Raw genomic sequence first — 21,535 nt, 5'->3', positions numbered from 1 at the left:
AGGCAGAATGTCCTTGCGTTGAATCCTTAGTTCCATAAAAAAAGAAACTCCACTCTGGCAACTGTTTATATAAATAGCCACACAGTGCCAGTCATTGTTAGAAGGGTAGTGAGACCGAAGTCATTAACGGGACGCGGCCAGCTGTAGAAGTTATGTGCATTTGGCCCAGAGTAACAGAAAACCTGACTCAACTTGCTTAACATAGCTGGGAGATTATTAGGGCTCTGTAAAAAACAAACAAACAAACAAACAAACAAACCCTATGCTAGAGTAGCCTGCAGGCCGGGATCGATCAAGGTAGTTCAGCCGGGTCATTTCAGGCCCAGGTTCCTTCTACCCTTGGGGTCAGGCCGCCTACTCACTTGATTTGTCCAACAAACCTGTTTTTTTTTTTAGGAACCCCAGTACCACAAAAAATATTAGCCGCTTGGAGGTGCCTGCTTGTAACCCCAGTACTTGGGGGGCTGAGACAGAAAGATCACAGGTAAGCAGCAGGCAGAGATGACCCCATGGTTCCATGCAGGGGGTCCCAGGCAGAGGGTCCCGGGTTGACCTTCCCTGCAGGCATGCTAATTGGGTTTGCGATTAAGGAGGGTATGGGGCCCAGGGCCCGGGATTTATTTGTTTATTTACTTAGTACTTCTTGTGGTTCTGGGGACCGAACACAGGGGCATTCTACCTCTGACACCCCCAACCCGATTTTTTATCCATTTATATTTTATTTTATTTTTTGTTGTACTGGGGATGGAACCCAGGGACATTCTACATCCGAGCTACACCCCCAGCCCTACTTTTTTTTTTTTAATATATTGAAAAAGGGTCTCACTGAGTTGCGGAGGGCCTCACTCAGTAGCTGAGCATTGAGTACCTGACATCCTCCTCTCTCGGCCTCCCAAATGCTGGGATTACAGCGTGCGCCACGCCCGGCAGGGACTGGGTTTCTGGCAAAGGCCTGGAGCGGGGGTCTAGCATCTGGCTTCTGGGGGCTGGGCAGCTCAGAGCCAGTTCGGAACTGCGGCCCAAGGGTGGGCTCCGGGTCCGCAGCCCGGGGTTCGGACCTCAGAGTCCAGGACCGGAGCGTGTCCCAGGCCTCGGGTGCGGCGGCCCCTGGGGTCCCCGGCGTGGACCCCAGGCTCGGGGCGCCCGGAGCTCCTCGGTCCCGGAGCCCAGCTCGGTGACGTCACGGCCGGCGCTGAGTCAGGGGCAGGGGCTCCAGCCCCCTCGGGGTTCCCCGCCGACCCCGCAGCCGCCCTCTTTCTCGGTCCCCTCGGGCTCGCCAGCTCCCCACCGCTCTCCTCTCCCCTCCTTCCCCCGCCCGCCTCCTTTCCGCTACTCCTCCAAAAATCCCACTATCGCTCCCTCCCCCACCCTTCTTGTCCCCGCCCCTCCCTCGCCCCGCCCCCGCCCCCGGTCAGCCCTCCCCCGCCCCTCCCCCGCCCCTCCCCTCCGCCCTCCTCCTCACTCCTTCCCCCCCCTCCGCTAGCCCTCCTCCCCCTCCTCGTCCCTCCTCCCCGCCCCTCTCCCTCGCCCCTCCCTCCGCTCCTCCTCCAGCCCCTCCCTCGCTCCTCCCCTCCCCTCCCTCCTCCCCTCCCTTGGCCGCCGGTCTTCCCCCTCCCCCTTCCCAGCCCGCCCTCCTCCTCCCTCGCCCCGCCCCTTCTCCTCCCTCCCTGGTTCCCCTCCTCCCTCCTCCCTCCTCCCTCCTCCTCTCCCCCTCCCCTCCCCCTTCCCTCCTCCCCTCCCCTCCCCTCCCCCCTCCCTCTGCCTCCCCTTCCTCTCCCTCCCGCTCCCCGCCCCCTCCCCGCCGCCCTCCTCCTCCAGCCCCGCCCCCCGCGGCCCCTCCCCCGCCCGCCCCTCCCCCGCGCCGCAGCGACAAGATGGCGGCGGGTGGCAGCGGCGGGCGCGCGTCGTGCCCGCCGGGGGTCGGCCCGGGCGCGGGGGGCGGCCCCGGGCCCAGCGCCAACGCCGCGGCCCCGGCCCCCGGCAACGCCGCCGCCGCCGCCGCCGCCGCCCCCGGGCCGCCCCCGCCGCCGCCGCCGCCGCCGCCGCCGCCGCCGCCGGGCCCCGGGGCGGACGCGCAGGCCGCGGGCGAGCGCGAGGAGGCGGCGGGGGCCGCGCTGCTGCGCGAGCCGGTGTACAACTGGCAGGCCACCAAGCCCACCGTGCAGGAGCGCTTCGCCTTCCTCTTCAACAACGAGGTGCTGTGCGACGTGCACTTCCTGGTGGGCAAGGGGCTCAGCTCGCAGCGCATCCCCGCGCACAGGTGGGCGCCGCGACCCCGCCCGCGCCGCGCGAGCCCGGACCCGCGCCCCCCGCCGGGCCGCCCCCGGCACCCCGCCCCCGGCACCCCGCCCCCTGCACCCCCACCCCTGCACCCCGACCCCTGCACCCCACCCCTGCACCCCGACCCCCTGCACCCCGACCCCTGCACCCAGACCCCCTGCACCCCACCCACCCTGCACCCTGACCCCCCAACCCCGACCCCTGCACTCCGACCCCTGCACCCCCGCCCCCTGCACCCCGACCCCTGCACCCCCCCGACCCCCGCACCCCCACCCCTGCACCCCCACCCCCTGCACCCCCCCGACCCCCTGCACCCCCACCCCTGCACCCCCACCCCCTGCACCCCGACCCCTGCACCTCCCCGACCCCCTGCACCCCCACCCCTGCACCCCCACCCCCTGCACCCCGTCCCCCTGCACCCCGACCCATGCACCCCCACCCTTGCACCCCCCCGACCCCCTGCACCCCCACCCCTGCACCCCCACCCCCTGCACCCCGACCCCTGCACCCCCCCCCCCCGGCCCCCTGCACCCCCACCCCTGCACCCCCACCCTTGCACCCCCGACCCCCTGCACCCCCACCCCTGCACCCCCACCCCTGCACCCCCACCCTTGCACCCCCGACCCCCTGCACCCCCACCCCTGCACCCCCACCCCTGCACCCCCACCCCCTGCACCCCCACCCCTGCACCCCCACCCCTGCACCCCCACTCCCTGCACCCCGACCCTTGCACCCCCCGACCCCCTGCACCCCCTGACCCCCCACCCCTGCACCCCGACCCCTGCACCCAGACCCCCTGTACCCCGCCCACCCTGCACCCCGACCCCTGCACCCCCCGACCCCCTGCACCCCGACCCCTGCACCCCGACCCCCTCCACCCCGCCCGCCCTGCACCCCACCCCTGACCCCCTGCACCCCCACCCCCTGCACCCCGCCCGCCCCGACCCCTTGGATCCCGCCCTGCCGGTCCCGACCCCCCTGCACCACGCCTGCCCCGACCCCCTGCACCCCGACCCCCTGCACCGCCCGACGCGCCCCGACCCTTGCATTCCCTTCTGCACCTCCCACCCCTGGCCCGCGAGGTCTCCGCTGACCCCCATTGGCCCGCCGCGCACCGGGCCCCTGCACCCCCTCCCGATCTGCTGTACCTCAGGCCCCTGCACCCCCTCCCGGCCGCTGCTCCCCCACCCCTGCACCCCTCCCGCCCCGCAGTGCCCCAGACCCCTGCACTTCTTCCCCGGCCCAAGACTCCTACACCCCCAGGCCCTGCGCCAGAGCCCCGAGTTCTCTGTACCCCCAGGCCCTGCTTTAGAGCCCCCAAACCCCTATACCCTCTAGGCCCCGTGGCCAGACCCCCAAGACCCCTCTGTACTCCCCAGGCCCTGCGCCAGAGCGGGATCCTTGCATCCCCAGGCCCTGTGCTGGAGCCCCAGGTACCCTGCAGCCCTTTTCAGGGCCTGCATCCCTTCCCCAGGCCCTGCACCCCCAACCAGGCCCTGTGTCGAGCTCCCGGGAGGCCCTCCACCAGATCCCAGGAACTCTGGAGTCTCGCATGCACTCCTGGGCCATGCACCTGGATCTCTGGGACCCTTGCGTTTTCGCCCCGCCCCACACAGGAGCCCCGGTCCTCGGCACCCCTGACTCAGGCCCTGCATCGGGATCCTCTGGACTCCTGCATCCTCTCCCAGGACCTGCACCTGGAGCCCAGGGACCCCTGTACCTCCACCCCAGGCCTGCATCCATCTTTGGCCTGAACCTGGGTCCCATCTCATCTATACCCCTTGTTCCAGGTCACCTGTACCCAGAGCCCAGACAGGAATCCCTGCACCCTGGGGACCCCTCAGCCTTCAGTCTCCCCAGCTTCAGCTGGGTCTGTACCAAGAGTCCTGGGACTCCTGCATGACACAGATCCCCCACCATTGTCCCCTCATGACCAGGCACAGGCTCCGAGCCCACAATGTCTCCTTCCTCAGGCCTCGGTGACTCCATACCTCTAGAGATCCCCTACAGCCCAGACTTGACCTCAGGACCCCCCGGCCCTGCAGTTTCCATCAGAGACCCCTGCTTCCCATCGCATGCACCCCGGGACTCCCGGACCGCTGCCTCCCTCCGTCCATCCTGCCTGGGCCACCGCGCCCCTGCCTCACCAACGACACCCGAGCCCCCAACTCTGAACTCCCTCTCCCTCTGTACCTTCAGGTCAGCTTTCTGGTAAAGGGCAGGGTATCATGCCAGGGCCTGACCCCTGCTCGCCTTCCCAGGGTTTTTTTTGAGGGGCTGATGCCCCCTTCCCGCGCTGGTTGACCTTGGCACACGTACTTGGTTCTGTTTGAGGGTCGTTGGCTTGGTGGCAAAGTGGCAGTCTTAGAGCTGGGTGTGAGGACAACTCGACCCCCGGAAGGGAGGAGAGGAGGGGTCTCTGGCTGTTCAAGGCTTGAGGCTGTGCTGGTCCAGGGGAGCTGGGTAGGTGGGAGCCACTGCAAGGTCACAGCGGAGTGCTGGATTGGCTCTGAGTGTGGAATGGCGCGCCAGAGGGCTTTCAGCCCGCAGAAGTGCTGCGGGTGGCAGCCGCAGGAGGCCAAGGTGGCTGGTCCCTGTGTCTGGGTGGGGGAAGGAGGAAGGGGCGTGGGGACTGTGGCAGGGGGCTGCAGATTTCTGGTGTGAGGGTCACAATGGACGGGCCTGGAAAGGACAGATCTTAGCTTGGACTCGTGTCTTGACGGTGGGGTCAGGGAGTTCCGTCTTGAGGTGTCTGCGCTCGGTTTCTGTATCTGTGATTGGGGGTCATGCACGCTGCTTGAGCGCGTGGACTGACAAGGTGCCTGTGACTGGCCCAGAGCTCCTGCTGGACGGGCAGTCCACAGGGCAGAAGGCCAGGCTGTGCTGGGGTCGCCCCCTAGGCCCTCATTTCTGAGGGGACTCACTGTCAAGAATGGAGAGGAGCCGGGCATGGGCGCGCTTGTCATCCCAACACTCGGGAGGCTGAGACCGGAGGATCATGGTTCGTGGACAGCCTCAGCTACTTAGTGAGGCCCTCGGCAACTCAGTGAGACCCTGTTTCAGAATAAAGAATAAAAAAATAGGGCTGGGGGTGTAGCTCGAAGGTAGAATGCCCCTGGGTTCCATCCCCAGTACCAAATAAATAAATAAATAATAAAATAAAAAAGAAAGTGTGCACCTAGGGTTGGTGGGTCTGGGCTTCTCCCCCTCTCATTGTCTGTCTGTCTCTCTCTGTACTAAAGATTGAAACAGGCACCCTACCACTGAGTTATACCCCAGTCCTATTTGTGTGTGTGTGTGGTACTGGGGTTTCTGGAAACCCTTCTACCTCCGGGCTACACTTCCAGACCTATATTTTATATTTTTTTTATTTGGAAACAAGGTCTCCTAAAAGTCAGCGAGTCTGGCTTCGAACCTGCAGGATCCTGTCTGCCTCCCAAGCGGAGGGATTACAAGTGTGCGCCACCACGCCCGGCTATTTTTTTTTTTTTAATGTACTGGGGATTGAACCCAGGGGCATTCTACCTCTGAACTACAGTCCCAGGCCTATTTTATTTTTATTTGGAAATCAGGTTTCCCTAGCCTGATAAGTCTCACTCCTTGCTGAGGCTGTCCTTGAACCTGTGGTCCTCCTGACCAAATCTCCCTAGTTTGGGGATTGTAGGTGTGCGCCACCTGGCTTTGGGCTTCTTTTTGTGGGAAGATATTAAATCAATGATTCACTTTTCAACTTGTAATGTATTTTACTTAGGTTTCTCTTTCTTTGTAAGTTAGTTTTAGCAGTTTATATTTTTCTAGGAAATGGTTCATCTATGTTGTTTTCATTTATTGGTATAAAGTTGTTCATAATATTTACTTAATGTTTCAGCGGGAAGCCAGGCGTGGCGCACGCTTGTAATCCCCAGCGTTTGGGAGGCTGAGACCGGAGGATCGCGGTTCGCGGACAGCCTCAGCTACTTAGTGAGGCCCTTTGCAACTCAGTGAGACCCTGTTTCAAAATAAAGAATAAAAAATAAGCCAGGCATGGTGGCGCACACTTGTAATCCCTGTGCTTGGGAGGCGAAGACAGGAGGATGGCAGGTTGGAGGCTAGTCTCAGCAACTTAGTCTTTTTCAAAGCAAAAAATAAAAAGGGTTGGGGTTATATCTTTGAAGTAGAATGCCCCTGAGTCCAATCCCAAGACCAAGAAAAAAAAATTAATTTCCTTCCTTCCCTCCTTCCTCCCTTCCTTTCACGTTCCTGTGGATTAATCAGGTTTGCTCTACCACTGAGCTAAATACCACACCCCAAGCCCTTTTTATTTATTTTATTTTTATTTTTTTGTGGTACTGGGGATTGAACCCAGGGACATTTTTATCTCCAGTCTTTTTTGTTTTGAAACAAAGTCTGGCGAGGTTGCTGAGAATCTTTTATTTTATTTTATTTTATTTTTTGCAGCATTGGGGATGAAACGGAGGGGCATTCTACCTCTGAGCTACACCCAGCTCTATTTTTTATTCTTTATTTTGAAACAGGGTCTCACTGATTTGCAAAGGGCCTCGCTAAGAAGCTGAGGCTGTCTGCGAACCGCGATCCTCCTGTTTCAGCCTTCCGATTGCTGGGATGACGAGCGTGCGGCGCCACGCCTGGCTTGTGTCTGGTTTTTCTGAGCGCGATGTCCCGGAGGTGCGGCCACGCTGCAGGTGTCTGGGAGCCTCGCTCCTGACCTCAGTGATGCGAACATCACGTGCACAGCCATGAAGCCTTGTGTGGCTGGACACTCGTGGTGGGCACGCAGGGCGCCCTGGGACAGGGCTGGTTGCCGGGAGCTCAGGGTTGTCTGGAGGGAGGTGCAGGATGGAGCCCCCGCCCTGGGAGGAGCCTCCACGTAGACACAGTGGCGGGGCCGGTGCCCTGGCCGCCGGGTTGGCTGGCTCTGCCGTGGGCACCTCTTTGTACTTTGAGCTTTTGCGTGGATGGCAGAGGTTTCCCTGCGGGGGAGCTAGAGGCTTTTTTAAACTAGGAAGAAAAGATGCAGGCAGAGGTACTTTATTTCCGGAAGGCGCGTAGGAGTGAAGAGTGTGGGCCGGGGGAGCCAGCTGCGGTGACTCAGGGCTGGGATGCGTGGCCCTGGGGGTTGGGGGCGGGCAGGTGCCATGCTCCAGCGCTGACTGCAGCAAGGGGGCTTGGAACAACCGAGATGCGTCCCCTGGGCTCCGGAGGCCGGAGTTCGGGCCTGAGGTCCAGGTGTGAGGAGGCCGCGCTCCCTCCAAGGCTCCAGGAGGCCTCTCCTTCAGCTCCAGGGTCTCGGGCTCCAGCGTCCCTCGGCTTGTGGCCACATCACCCAGGCTCTGCCTCTGCCTTCGCGTGCCCTTGCTCTGTGGTTTTATTTTGATGCTGATTATTTTTTTTTTGCGGTACTGGGGATGGAACCCAGGGGCATTCTATCTCCGAGCTACGCCCCCAGCCCTATTTTTTATTCTTTGTTTTGAGACAGGGTTTCACTGAGTTGCAGAGGGCTAAGTAGGAGCTGAGGCTGGCCGCGAACCTGTGAGCCTCTGGTCGCAGTCTCCCAGATGCTGGGATGACAAGCGTGAGTCACCACGCCCTGCTGCTGCTGCTGCTGCTGCTGCTATTTTTGTCTTTTTGAAACCAGGGATCGAACCCAGAGCACCGCAAGTGCAAAGCAGGCACTTTGCAACTGAGCGACACCCCGGCCCTTCCTCCTCCTCCTCCTTCTCATTATTATTATTGTTGTTGTTATTATTATTATTATCATCATCATCATTTGGTACTGCATTCTACTTCCAAGCTATGCCCCAGTCCTTTTTCTTTTCTTCTTTCTTTTTTCTTTTCTTTTCTTTTTTTTTTTTGTAGTACTGGGGATTGAACCCAGGGGCATTGTACCTCCAAGCTATGCCCCCAGCCCTATCTTTTATTGTTTATTTTGAAACAGGGTCTCATTAAGTTGTGTAGGGCCTAAGTAGTAGCTGAGGCTGGCTGCGAACCTGCAATCCTCCTGTCTCAGCCTCCTGAGTGCTGGGATTATAAGTGTGCGCTACCATGCCCAGCTCTTTTTTTCATTTATTTATTTATGTATTTATTTTGCAGTACTGGGAGTTAAACCCAGGGGCATTCTACCTCCCAGCTACACACCAGCCCTGTTTTTAATTCTTTATTTTGACACAGGGTCTCACTGAGTTGCAGAGGGCCTCACTAGGTAGCTAAGGCTGGCCTCAAACCTGTGATCCTCCTGCCTCGGCCTCTCAAGTACTGGGATTACAAGCGTGTTCTTTTTTAATTCTGAAACCATCCCACGAGGTTGCTTAAGAGTCTAAGTTGTTGAGGCTGGTCTCTAACCTGGGATCCTCCTGTCCCAGCCTCCCAAGTGCAGGAATTGCAGGTGTGCTCCTCCATGCCCGGTTCTGGCTCCGCGTCTGAATTTCCCTACCACGTGGCCTTATCTTACCCAGCAGTGTCCGCAGAGACTCTGTTGACACGTGAGGTTCTCAGAGGTGGATGCTCTTGGGGTGCACCGTTGAACCCACTTTTCCCTTCCTGATCTGGCCTCTGTCTCCAAGCCCTGGGCTGGAAGGAAGGAGAAGAGGGTCTGCTGGACGGGGAGGCGGGCGGGTGGAGGGCAGAGCAGGAGAGAGGGCGGGACTCCCCCAGGGACCCTGGGTGGTGAATCCTGCAGAAGCGTCACGTTCCCAAGGGCCGCATAGCTGCAGGGGGAGTCCTCAAGCCATGACCCCAGCCCTGGCACCCCGTGCGTGCGGTGCACAGAGCAGGAGCTGTCCTCTGTAGCTTGGTCCCCGGGAATCTTTTCCCAGCCCCGCCCCAGCCAGGGTGTGGTACCCAGCAGCTGGTCTCTCCCAGCTTCCGGACACTCCCCCAAGCCTGCTCTTCCCCGCAGGGCTCTGGGAGGCACCTTGGAGGGAGTGCCAGCCCGGCTATGGCCCCATGCCTGTGTGTGGCCCCCTTTCCAGAAGCATCTGCCCAGCCATGTGCTCTGGACAGCTGGCATCTGCCCGGGCAGCTGAGGCCCCCAGTGAGGACGTCGGGACCGGGGCTCCTGGCAAAGCTAATGGGCATCCCCTCTCCTGCCCCAGGTTCGTGCTGGCCGTGGGCAGCGCCGTCTTCGATGCCATGTTCAACGGGGGGATGGCCACCACGTCCACCGAGATTGAGCTGCCCGACGTGGAACCGGCCGCCTTCCTGGCGCTGCTCAGGTAAGCTTTCGGATCCTTCTCTTGTGGGGGGCACGGCAGAGTGTGGGCGCTACGGAAGACAGAGCCTGGCCACAGCAGCTTCAGCTCCCATACCCTGAGAGCCCTTGAAAGTCCTAGAATACACATTAGGTTCAGGGTGGGCTCCGGAGACCTGCCGTGTGTGTGTGTGTGTGTGTGTGTGTGTGTGTGTGTGTGTGTGTGTGTGTCTGAGTAGAGATCGAACCCAGGGACATTCTACCTCTAAGCTACGCCTCCAGCCCTATTTTTTTTCTTTATTTGGAGACCTGATCTCTCTAAGTAGCAGGGGGCCTCACTAAGTAGTTGAGGCTGGCTTTGAACCTGTGGTCCTCTTGTCTCAGCCTCCCAAATATGGGATTATAAACTTGTGCCACCACGCCCAGTTTAGCCTTTTTTAGTTTTTATTTTGAAACGGCCTCACAAAGTTGCCCAGGTTGCCCTCAAACCTGCAATCTTCCTCTCAGCCTCCTAAATACTGAGATTACAGGAATGTACCTGTTTTTTTTTTTTTTTTTTTTTTTTTTTTTTGTTTGTTTTGTTTTGTTTTGTTTTGTTTGCAGTACTGGGGATGGAGCCCAGGGGCATTCTATCTCCCAGCTACACCTCTGCCCTATTTTTTATTCTTTATTCTGAAACAGGGTCTCACTAAGTTGCAGAGGGCCTAAGTAGCTGAGGCTGGCAGTGAACCAGGATCCTCCTGTCTCAGCCTCCTGAATGCTGGGATTACAAGGGTGAGCCCCCACACCTCTACTAGGAGTATACCTTTTATATAACTTGAAACATAATTTTCATAGCATAAGTCTGTCCTTAGCCAGGCGTGATGTGTGGCGGGTGCTTGTAATTCCAGTACTTGAGATGTTGAGACAGGAGGATTGCAGGTTCAAGGACAGCCTCAGCAAGTAGACCCTTCCATCCCCAGCAATGAAAAAAAGAGAAAGAAATCTAGAAGAGAAAAAGGGACTCACGCAAGAGCCTGCCTGGCCCCGGGAGGGAGGGGAGACTCGCCTCAAGGGGCAGCCCGCGCCAGAGTGCTGGCGACACCCGGTTCTGCAAGGATCCAGTGGGACCCCTTGGGTGGCGGCCCCCTCACCCCCACCCTGCACACCCCCTCAGGTTCCTCTACTCGGACGAGGTGCAGATCGGGCCCGAGACGGTCATGACCACGCTGTACACTGCCAAGAAGTACGCGGTGCCGGCGCTCGAGGCCCACTGCGTGGAGTTCCTCAAGAAGAACCTGCGGGCCGACAACGCCTTCATGCTGCTCACGCAGGTGGCTTGCGGGGCGGGGCCAGCCGTGGGTGGGCGGGGCCTGTGTCAGTGCCCGGGGCGGGGCCAGCCTGGGTGGGCGGGGCATGGATCAGTGCCTGGGGGGACTCAGGTGTAGTGCCGGAGGGTGGGGCTTGGGGGTGGGCGGGGTCAACGGTGAGCCGGGCCTCCCTGCGGGTGGGGCCGGGCTCAGGGCCTGGGGCTGGGGTATAAAACAGGGCGGGGCTGGGTGTGGGCGGGGCCAGATTCAGAGCCTGAGGGTGGGGCTGAAATGCAGTGCTGGAGGGCGGGGCTGAGGTGTGTTAGTACCTGGGGCGGGGCCCGGATGTGAGCTGAGCTAATGGTGGGCTGGGGGGGCAGTGGGTGTGGGTGGGGCCTTGGTGAGTGGGTGGGGCTAGTAGGGCAAGGGTGTATACTGGAGGGCGGGGCATGGATGTGGGCGAGGCAGGGTTGGGTGTAGTACTGGAGGTCTGGTGTTGGCATGGGCGGGGCCTGTGTTGCCGGGGCTGGGCGGAGTCAGTTTCTGTGGGGCGGGGCTAGTACAGCAAGATCTAGTGCTTGTGGGCGGGGCGTGTGTGGCGGCAGAGGTGTGATGGAGCGGGCGTGCTGTGGATGGGGCCGGGCTGAGTCAGTATTGTGAGTCTGCTGGTGGGGCGGGGCGGGGCGGGGCTTGTCTGTGGGCGGGGCACAGGGCTTGGTAGGGCTGTAGGCGCCAGGCTGGGTGTGCCGGAGGCGGGGCCTGCTGGGCGGGCACCAGGAGACTGGCAAGGGGCCAGGACCAGTGTAGCCAGCCAGCAGTGGGTCCTGACCTGAGGTCACATCTGGTGTCTGGTTCCTGGTGGGCTCTCCGCAGCCTGCTGATCAGCCAACCATGACTGGGCCTGCAGGACAGAGGGACTGCAGGACAGCGGGACTGGGCCGCTGCCCAGATGTGGGTTAACTGGCTCGTTGGCGCTGGGTCTTGGGCACGGGGCCTTGCTGTAGACAAGGCTTTGTGGAGAATGTTCCTTTCTCCCATGTGACGACAGGTGTGCTCAGTCTAGGGTTTTTGTGTGTGTGGTACTGGGGATGGAACCCACTGGGCTACACCCCCACCCCTAATTATTTTTATAATTTATTTGGAAACAGGGTCTCACTAAGTTGCCGAGAGCCTCACTCAGTAGCTGAGGCTGGCTTTGAACCTGTGCAATCCTCCTGTCTCAGCCTCCCCAGTGCGGGGATTCCAAGCGTGCGCCACCGCGCCCGGCAAAGTTGAGGTTTCATGGCAGTTCAGTCGGTGGTCTTTTAGTGACAAGTTTGTAGGGAGATGCTGGGGTCTTGGGGGCCTCAGCTGGGCTTTTTGGGGTCTGACAGGCTGAGCGGTGCTGATGAGGTGCAAACCAGGGTCAGGGTGACAGGTGGGCAGCTGGGTGGGAGCTGTGAGCAGGTCTAAGTGGCTTGTGCCCCAGGGTCTCTGACATCAGAGGGGCGACAGAGGAGGTGAGTGCTCCCAGGTCCCCGATGGGCAAGGCTGCTGGGACTTATTTATTTATTTTGCAGTACTAGGGATGGAACCCAGGGGCATTCTACCTCCTAGCTACACCCCCAGCCCTATTTTTTATTCTTTATTTAGAAACAGGGTCTGAGTTGCAGAGGGCCTCGCTAAGTAGCTGAGGCTGGCTGTGAATCGCGATCCTCCTGTCTCAGCCTCCCGAATGCTGGGATGACAAAGCGTGCGCCACCACGCCCAGCACTGTTTTGTTTTTGTGAAAGGGGTCTCCCCTTTTGTCACCAGGCTGGCCTCGAGCTCCTGGGCTCGGCCACCCTCCGCCTCGGCCTCCAAGTGGCCGGGGACCTCTGGGGTGTGCCACCAGCCCTGGCTGCAGCGGGGCTCAGTGGGCGCAGTCCTACAGCCGAATGCTGACGCCCTGCTGTCTCCTGCCAGGCGCGCCTGTTCGATGAGCCGCAGCTGGCCAGCCTGTGCCTGGAGAGCATCGACAAGAACACAGCGGATGCCATCACTGCGGAGGGCTTCACCGATATCGACCTGGGTGGGTGCTGGAGGCCGCCGGCGCTCCCGAGCCTCGGCTTCAGGGGCTGAGGTTGAGCCCGGCCCGCCTGGGTCTGGGCTGAGGGGCAGAGTTGAGCCTGGCCTGGGGTTCCCGAAGGAGACTGGGCGAGTGGAGATGCCGTCCCGCTGCAGCAGGAGCCCATCGGGAGGGCCTGGCTCAGGCCTCGGACGGTGCTCCATTCTGGGGTCGCCATGATCCCAACTGGTGGAGGCTGCCCAAGCCACTTTCTTTTATTTTTTGTTGGTACTGGAGTTTGAGCCCAGGGGTATTCTATCCCCAAATTCTCAAACGGTCTCACTAATTTGGTGAGATCCTCCTTCATGGCGGAGGCTGTTCTCGATTCTGCGATCCTTCTCTCTCAACATTTGCCTGGTCCTTTTTTTTTTCTTTCTTTCTCTTTGTTTTCTTTCTTTTTTTCTTTCTTTCTTTCTTTTTTTTTTTTTTTTTTTTTTTTTGCGCATCTAGGATGGAACTCAGGGGCATTCGACCTCGGAGCTACACCCCCTGTTCTATTTTTTATTCTTTATTTTGAAACAGGGTCTCACTGAGTTGCAGAGGGCCTCACTAAGTAGCTGAGGCTGTCTGCTAACTGTGATCCTCCTGTCTCAGCCTCCCGAATGCTGGGATGACAAGCGTGCTCCACCACGCCCGGCTCCTGTTTTCTTCCTTTCTTTCTTTCCTTCTTTCTTTTTTATTTTTATTTTTTGGTGAGTCTAGGGATTGAACCCAGGGGTATTCTACTCCCAAGGTACATCCCCGCACTATAATTATAATAATTATTATTATCATCATTATTTGTGTCTGTGTGTGGTTCTGGGGATTGAACGCAGGGACATTCTTACTCTGAGCTATACCTCCACCCCCTATTTTATTTTTTTTTTATTATTTTTGCAGTGCTGGGGATGGAACCCAGGGGCATTCTACCTCTGAGCTATACCCCCGGCCCTATTTTATCTTTACTTAAAAACAGGTCCTCGCTAGGCTGAGGAGAGTCTCACTCCTTGCTGTCTTCGAACCTGTGGTCATCTTATCTCGGCCTCCTAAGTGGAGATATAGCTCAGAGGTAGAAGGCCCCTGGCTGCAACCTCCAGTTCTGCCAAAAAAGACTGATGGACAGGGCTGGGTGGGGATGGGTAAACACTTTACCTACCAGCCCAGCTCAACGCCTTCTCTGCTGCCTGCAGACACGCTGGTGGCCGTCCTGGAGCGCGACACGCTGGGCATCCGGGAGGTGCGGCTGTTCAACGCGGTGGTCCGCTGGTCGGAGGCGGAGTGCCAGCGGCAGCAGCTGCAGGTGACGCCCGAAAACAGGCGGAGGGTGCTGGGCAAGGCCCTGGGCCTCATCCGCTTCCCGCTCATGACCATCGAGGAATTCGCCGCAGGTAACGCAGCTGGGGGCGCCGGGCCCGAGGGCCCGCCTGGGGGGCAGCCCGGCCCCCAGTGACCCGCCCTTTGAGGCTCCCTCCCCGTGCTTGGCCGGGAGCCCGAAGCCGCTCCATGTGCCCATGGTGGTGGCGGTCCGTGTTCAATGTCGAAAACTTGAAAACACATACAGTGTAAAGGTCGGAGCGAAGGTTCTCAAGCGGTGCCCGCCTTCTGCACGCCCGCCCTGCCTCTGTCCTGGCGTGGAGCAGTCCCCCCAGCGTCCCTCAGCTGTGTTTTGGTGACACCAGCCCAGGAGATAAGGGTCTCCATTTCTTGGGCTCTGTCCTTTCTGCCGGCTAGGCCTCGGCGTCCATGTCTAGCCCATGTCTGGGTCCTGCACGGCGAGGCTTGCGGGGTGCCGGGGTGGGCCGCGCGCGAGGTCCCCGCTGTGTGTGATGGGTGGCCCCCACCGTACCTTCTGTGCTCGTGTGGACACGTACGTTTGAGAGCCGTGTGGCCCTGGCCGGTTGTAGATGGGGTCGTGTGTCGCAGCCGGGCCGCCTTGTGTCTCCCAGGTCCGCACTGACCTCCGCTCACCCCACAGGAAAAGGACAATAAATAACTTTTTAGTATAAGTATCTCCTGTGCACTATTTGGGACATACTTATCCTAAACGTTATTCCCCACTGATCAGAAACTCAGGTCTGACCCGGCATCTTACGTCTTATCTGGGGACTCGCCCCCCTGGTGGTGTGGAGGTGTTGGAGATTGGCGGGCTGTCTCGGGGGTCCGCTGTGGGGGTCTGTTCCCAACCCTAACCTGTGTCAGCAGTGCCTGCTGCCCGTGGGAGCCCCCTCACCCTGGGGGGGACACCACCCCACACCTCTCGGGGTCCTCGCCGGTGCTGGGCACGCCAGGCTCAGGGAGGCTGGCCGCCCTCCAGGGCAGTGGCGGGCTCTGCGCTGGCCCCACCTGTCCCCCTCGTCCTCCCGAGCTCAGGCCACATCTCTGTCCCCCGGGCCCTTGAAGCCCAGGGCTGAGCCTCCCCGTCCCGAGCCCGAGTCCTGCCCGAAGCCCTTGTCTGCATCCTGCAGGTGAGGAAACAGGCCCGGAGAGGGCAGCGGGTGCCGTCCACTCGGGTCGCCCCCAGTCTGGACCCAGTGCCGGGACGTGGGGTTGCTGCTCAAGGGGACAGGTGGTGCGCAGTTGTGGACGTGCGGGCTGGGCTGTGGGCACGGGAGGGGCAGACTCCGTGGGCACCGGTACCCGCCGCCTTCTGCCACATTGTGGTCCCCGAGGCCGCCCAGGTTGGAAGCCAGGGGTGGGGGTGGGCGTGACGTGTCTCCTCCAGGGTGTACCTGGCTGACCATGTGTCCTGGCCCGCGGGGTGCTGCTCCTGCCTGGAGACCCCCTCGAACTCAAAGCCAGGGCTGGGGGTCTCGGGGTGGGCTGTCCCCGTGACCCCTGCCTTGGGCGAGGCCTCAGAGTCTCCCTTCATGGTGGGGTGGCGTCGCTTACTTGCCATATGTTTGTGGAGGACCGCCTGTGGACCAGTAGCGGGGCAGTCTCCCAAATCCTCCAGGGCCTGCTGGCCCCCGGCCCCCCGGCTTCCCCAGAACCGCTGGCTCCAGGCCTCTGGGGCATCCATCCTGACCATGCTGTCCCCCGCTTGCCTCCACATCGGCCTGGAGCCACCCCGGCTTTCTGGAAGCTGGCTGCTGTGTCCCCACCTCACATCCAAACATCCAAACCACACCGAATCCTGATCTTCTCACCCGAGGGCTCACCCTGCCCTGGGGTCCTCACCTGCTGGGCCAGGACCCCTGGGAGTCCCACAAATTCCCTTGCATTTCCCTGCGGCCAGGACCCCGCAGCCAGGACCCCCGTCAGCTCCCCTCATGCTCAGAATGGAGCCCGGACTGAGGCAGGAGACCCCGGGCCTCTGTCCACGCGGCCCGACCTCGGACTGCCCAGCGGCAGAGCCACCAGCCTTGAGCCTTCCCAGCTCGTCGCCTCTGGGCACCGATGAGGAAGGGACATGGGTTCTGCTGGACAGAAGGGGCTGGGGACCGTGTAGAGCAAGTAGGGGGTCCCCTCGCCTCCCGCGAGCGAGGCCTCGTGCCTGGGCGATCCAGGGCAGGGACAGCCAGGCGGCTTACCGAGGCCCCTCGAGCCTTGGAGGGTGTCCCTGCGGAACGCCCACCTGACAGTACAGGACAGTAGGAAGTTCGAGCCGACGCCCCTCCAGATGCTGCTGACCAGATGCAGCTCACGCCCACGGCCCACAGCCTGGAGTTTTTCTCTCTGCTCTTTTTTTTTTTTTTTTTTTTTTTTTGCGGGTCTGGAGATGGAACCCAGGGCATTCAACCTCCGAGCTACACCCCCTGCCCTATTTTTTATTCTTTATTTTGAAACCGGGTCTCACTAAGTTGCAGAGGGCCTCGCTAAGTAGCTGAGGCTGTCCGCGAACCGTGATCCTCTGGTCTCAGCCTCCCAAATGCTGGGATTACAAGCGTGCGCCCCCACACCCGGCTTTATGCAGTTTTTTTTATTGTTTTGTTTGTTTGTTTTGCTGAACCAGCTCTGGGTTCGATTCCCAGTTGCTGCACACCAACCCTTATTTATCTGTTTGTTTGCTTATTTAGTGGTACTGAGGATTGAACCAAGGGGTGTTCTACCTCCAAGACACACACAATAACAGCCCTATTTTTTATTCTTTATTTTGAAATAGGGTCTCACTGAGTTGTAAAGGGCCTCATTAAGTAGCTGAGGCTGGCCGCGAACTGCAGTCCTCCTGTCTCAGCCTCCCAGATGCTGGTATTACAAGTGTGCGTGTGCCACCATGCCTGGCTCCCAGCCCTATTTTTATTTTGAAACAGGGTCTCACTACATTGCTGAGGGCCTCACTAAGTAGCAGAGGCTGGCCTCGAACCTGCGATCCTCCTGTCTCACCCTCGCAAGTACTGGGATTACAAAAATGCGCCACCACGCCCAGCTCCTTTTTAACTTTATTTTGAAATAGTTTCTAAGTTACTGATGGCTTAAGTTGCCCAGGCATGGCCTTAAGCCTGCCATCCTCCTGTCTCAGCCTCCCAAGTACTGGCATTACAGGAATGTCCCAGCCTGCTTGCCCTGCAGGCTAAAAACAAAACAAAACAAAAAAAGGTCCTCGACATTTCAGCCTTCTGGATTCTCCCGAGACTCTGGGCCCGTCCGGGTCGACAGGCGCGACTCTGTTGTCCCCAGAGGCTCCTGTGAGTGACCCTGTCGGGGCCAGTGGCCCTGTGCCTGGACAGGCAGGGTGTAGCCTCCACCCAGGGGGAACTGGGGTGGTCCTGGAGTGGGGTGAACTGAGGTGCCAGCGCAGCCAGACTCCACCAGGAAGCCAGCCATTCGCCAGGCGGCTCACACCCCGCTCCAGGCGCCAGGGCATCCCCCACCCCCATGATGGCGGGGGTCCCCCAGGAGGAGGCGACGGGGAGGTCCCTGCACTTGAGGTCGCCCGGGGCTCAGCCCAGCCCAGCAGCCCCTCTGCCCGCAGGCCCTGCGCAGTCGGGCATCCTGGTGGACCGCGAAGTGGTCAGCCTCTTCCTGCACTTCACGGTGAACCCCAAGCCCCGCGTGGAGTTCATCGACCGGCCCCGGTGCTGCCTGCGGGGGAAGGAGTGCAGCATCAACCGCTTCCAGCAGGTGGAGAGCCGCTGGGGCTACAGCGGCACCAGCGACCGCATCAGGTGGGGGCGGCGCGGGGCGGGCGGGGGCCTCCGTGGGGTCCTTCCTGGGTGTCACAGGGTCAGCCTCACCCCCCCATGTTGACGTGGTCAGCCTCTCTCCTCCCCTTCCACAGGTTCTCGGTCAACAAGCGCATCTTCGTGGTGGGCTTTGGGCTCTATGGATCCATCCACGGGCCCACGGACTACCAAGTGAACATCCAGGTGCCCGGCCAGCCCCACCCAGGCCCGAGCTCTGCCGGGCCACGCCCCCAGGCAGACAGAAGGCCCCGCCTCAGGCCACGCCCACGCAGAGGCCCCCCAGGGCCGTGCCCCTCCAGGCCACGCCCCAGGACCAAGCTCGGAGGGCCCTGCCTCAGGCCACGCCCATGCAGTCCCCCCCGCTGGGCAGGGCCCTTTCCAGGCCACGCCCCCAGATTAGGCCCCCCAGGGGTCCTGCCTCAGGCCACGCCCATAGCGAAGCTCCACCGGCCACGCCCCCAGGTCAGGCCTGCGGGACCCCTGCCTAGGATCACGCCTGCCTCAGGGCCACGCCCACCCGGGCTCTGCCCGAGCCACGCCCCTGCATGGCCCGCCTCCCGGCCCAGGCCACGCCCCGAGGGCGGCCACGCCCACTTCTGGCCTGGGGCGGTCCTGGGCGCCGCCTTGCCCCGCTGAGCCGCCCCCCGCCCCACAGATCATCCACACGGACAGCAACACGGTCCTGGGCCAGAACGACACGGGCTTCAGCTGCGACGGCTCGGCCAGCACCTTCCGCGTCATGTTCAAGGAGCCGGTGGAGGTGCTGCCCAACGTCAACTACACGGCCTGCGCCACGCTCAAGGTGCGTCGGGGCGGGGCGGGGTCCCCGGGCCCGGCCGCCGCTCACCGCCCGCCCCCCGCAGGGCCCCGACTCGCACTACGGCACCAAGGGGCTGCGCAAGGTGACCCACGAGTCGCCCACCACCGGGGCCAAGACGTGCTTCACCTTCTGCTACGCGGCCGGGAACAACAACGGCACGTCGGTGGAGGACGGCCAGATCCCCGAGGTCATCTTCTACACCTAGGCCCTGCAGCCAGGGCGCCCCGCGTCCACGCCAGCCCGGGAGGCCGGCCGGCCGGGCCCTGGGACACCCCCGCCCGGGCCGGGGGCCCGCCCAGGCCCGCGGGCGCCCCGAGTTGGCCGTGTACCCGAACATGGCCGCCCTTGGAGTCCGGTCCTCTGCTGGGGGCCACCTGCGAGGCGCTCCGCCATCGCTGTGGGTTTTGTGTCACTTCTGTTCTTCGTCTGCTCACCCGGGACTCCGGGGCCTGGCCCGCCAAGCCCCCAAGGCCACCCTGACCCCGGTGTGCTGGACGCCCCCCTTCCAGGACACTGGCTCGAGTCCCAGGAGCACAGTCAAAGGGGCTTGGGCCCCATGCCCCCCCCAGGAGCGGCCTGCTGTTTCCGTTCTGCCCACCAGAGGGCCAGCCAAGGGCCTTGCTGTCCACTCTGGACGGCTGGCTCACCCGTGGCCAGCAGGCCGCCTGGCTCCTGGAGCCCAGAGCAGGGCCTCTGCCGTGCGCCTGGAGGGACCCGAGGCAGGCGGCTGGGCCTGTCAAGACGCAAGGGGACCCCGCGGGCAGACCCCTGCCCTGCACACACTGCAGCCCAGGCCCTTATGCGCCCTGTCCAGAGGCGCTGGAGGGTGCAGCCCCCCAGAACCCCCACCTCTCGTGTCTCTGCCCCGTGATCCCCTAATGTATGTCCGCCCCAAAGCCATGGAAGGTGTGTGCTCCTCACACCGCGTCCACAAATGATTTTTTTAAATAAAGGAGAGAAATGGATCTTTGCGGGTGCCTTGTGCTGGTGCAGGCCAGGAGCCAGGACCGTTCTCTCCCCTTGGGTCCTAAGGGTGTTTCCCCTAGGGTGCCTAGGGCCTGCCACAGGGGCAGGGGCAACCTCAGACTAAAGCAGGGGCAGTGGTGGCGCACCCTTGCAATCCCAGCCTTTGGGAAGCTGAGACAGGAGGATCCTGGTTTACTGACAGCCTCAGCTACTACTGAGGCCCTTTGCAACTTAGGCATACCCTGTTTCCAAATAAAGAATAAAAAACAGGAGCCAGGCGTGGTGGCTCAGGCTTGTAATCCCAGCCTTCTAGAGGCTGAGACAGGAGGATCACGGTTCTCTGACAGCCTCAGCTACTTAGCAAGGCCCTCTGCAACTTAGTGAAACCCTCTTTCCAAATAAAGATAAAAACAGGCCAGGTGTGGGGCCCAGTGGTGCGCGCTTGCCATCCCAGCATTTGGGAGGCTGAGGCAGGAGGATCGTGGTTCGTGGTCAGCCTCAGCTACATAGTGAGGCCCTCTAGTGAGACCCTGTGTTCAAATAGAGAATAAAAAATTGGGCTGGGGGTGTAGCTCGGAGGTCTAATGCCTCTGGGTAGAATCCCCAGTGCGACACACACACACACACACACACACACACACACACACACACACTAATAATAATAATAATAAAATAAAGGCCAGGTGTGTGGCGCACACTTGCAAATTCTAGTACTTGGGAAGATCGCAGGTTTGAAGCCAGCCTCAGCCACTTAGCAAGACTCTGTTTGCAAGTAAACAAAATAGGTCTGGGGGTACATCCCAGAGGTAGAAGTTCCCCAGGTACCATTTCCGATACAAGTAAATAAGATAAAAAGCTGGGGGGACTTAAGAGGCCGATACTACAGGAGGGTCGTAAATTTGGAGCCAGCCTCGGCTACTTACTGAGGCATGCTACAATTTAATGAGCCCCTGTTTCAAAATAAAGAATTAAAAATCAGCTGGGGGTGTAGCTCGGAGGTAGAATGACTCAGGTTCTGTCCTGAGTACTGCCAAGAAAAAAACAAAAGCCATAGTCTAGCGGGTTCTGCTGACTGTGGGCGTCACAGGTCACAGAGCCCACGGGCCTCCTCCTCTCCCCCCTTTGTTTTCCTTTTGTAGTACCGAGGGGTAGTCCACCTGTGAGCTGTAGCCCCCCTCCAGTACTATTTATTTATTTATTGCAGTACTGGGGTTAAACCCAGGGGCATTCTGCTTCTGAGCTACACCCCCAGCCCTAGTTTTTAGTCCTTTTTCTTTTCTTTTTTTTTTCCTTCAGTACTGGGGATGGAACCCAGGGGCATTGTACCTCTGAGCTACACTCCTGGCCCTATTTTTTATTCTTTATTTTGAAACAGTCTCACTGAGTTGCAAAGAGCCTCACTAAGTAGCTGAGGCTGTTGTGAACCACAATCCTCCTGTCTCAGCCTCCCGAATGCTGGGATTACAAGCGTGCGCCACCATGCCTGGCTTCCAACTCTTTATTCTTTATTTTGAAACAGGGTCTCACTAAGTAGCTGAGGCTGGCCATGAACGTGCGATCCTCCTGCCCCAGCCTCCCAAGTACTGGGATGACAAGCTTGTGCCACCATGCCCAGCTTTATTTCCAAACAGGCTCTTGGTAGGTTGAAGAGAGTCTCATTACTTGCCGAAGCTGTCCTCAAAACTGAGACCTCCTGCTTCAGTCTCCCAAGTACTAGGATTACAGTGTGTGTTACTGTGCCTAGAAAGCACCTTTATTGTTTTTCTTTTTTGGTTCTGGACTTTGAACCCAGGGGCATTCTACCTT

At 60.3% G+C, this 21,535-nt stretch overlaps 1 protein-coding gene across 2 annotated transcripts; it reads left to right on the top strand.

The window, feature by feature from the left end:
* Positions 1–1,874: 1,874 nt before the first annotated feature.
* On the top strand, positions 1,875–18,968 carry BTBD2 (BTB domain containing 2; the record flags this gene model as incomplete). 2 transcript variants are annotated; one of them, XM_080712895.1, is made up of 9 exons in its annotated part: positions 1,875–2,260; positions 9,372–9,491; positions 10,623–10,779; positions 12,700–12,805; positions 14,011–14,208; positions 17,733–17,925; positions 18,039–18,126; positions 18,599–18,745; positions 18,807–18,968. In XM_080712895.1, 9 exons carry the CDS (start codon positions 1,875–1,877, stop codon positions 18,966–18,968), a joined length of 1,557 nt encoding a protein of 518 aa, XP_080569021.1. The 2 variants fall into 2 exon arrangements, with proteins under 2 accessions (XP_080569021.1, XP_080569020.1); XM_080712894.1 differs by having other exon boundaries at positions 17,715–17,925.
* Between the last annotated feature and the right edge of the window lie 2,567 nt (positions 18,969–21,535).

Source organism: Muscardinus avellanarius (assembly GCF_963383645.1).
Source record: "Muscardinus avellanarius genome assembly, chromosome: 16".
Lineage (NCBI taxonomy): Eukaryota > Metazoa > Chordata > Mammalia > Rodentia > Gliridae > Muscardinus > Muscardinus avellanarius.
The sequence above is the reverse complement of the archived record's forward strand: the minus strand, read 5'-3'. Positions and strand labels throughout refer to the sequence as shown.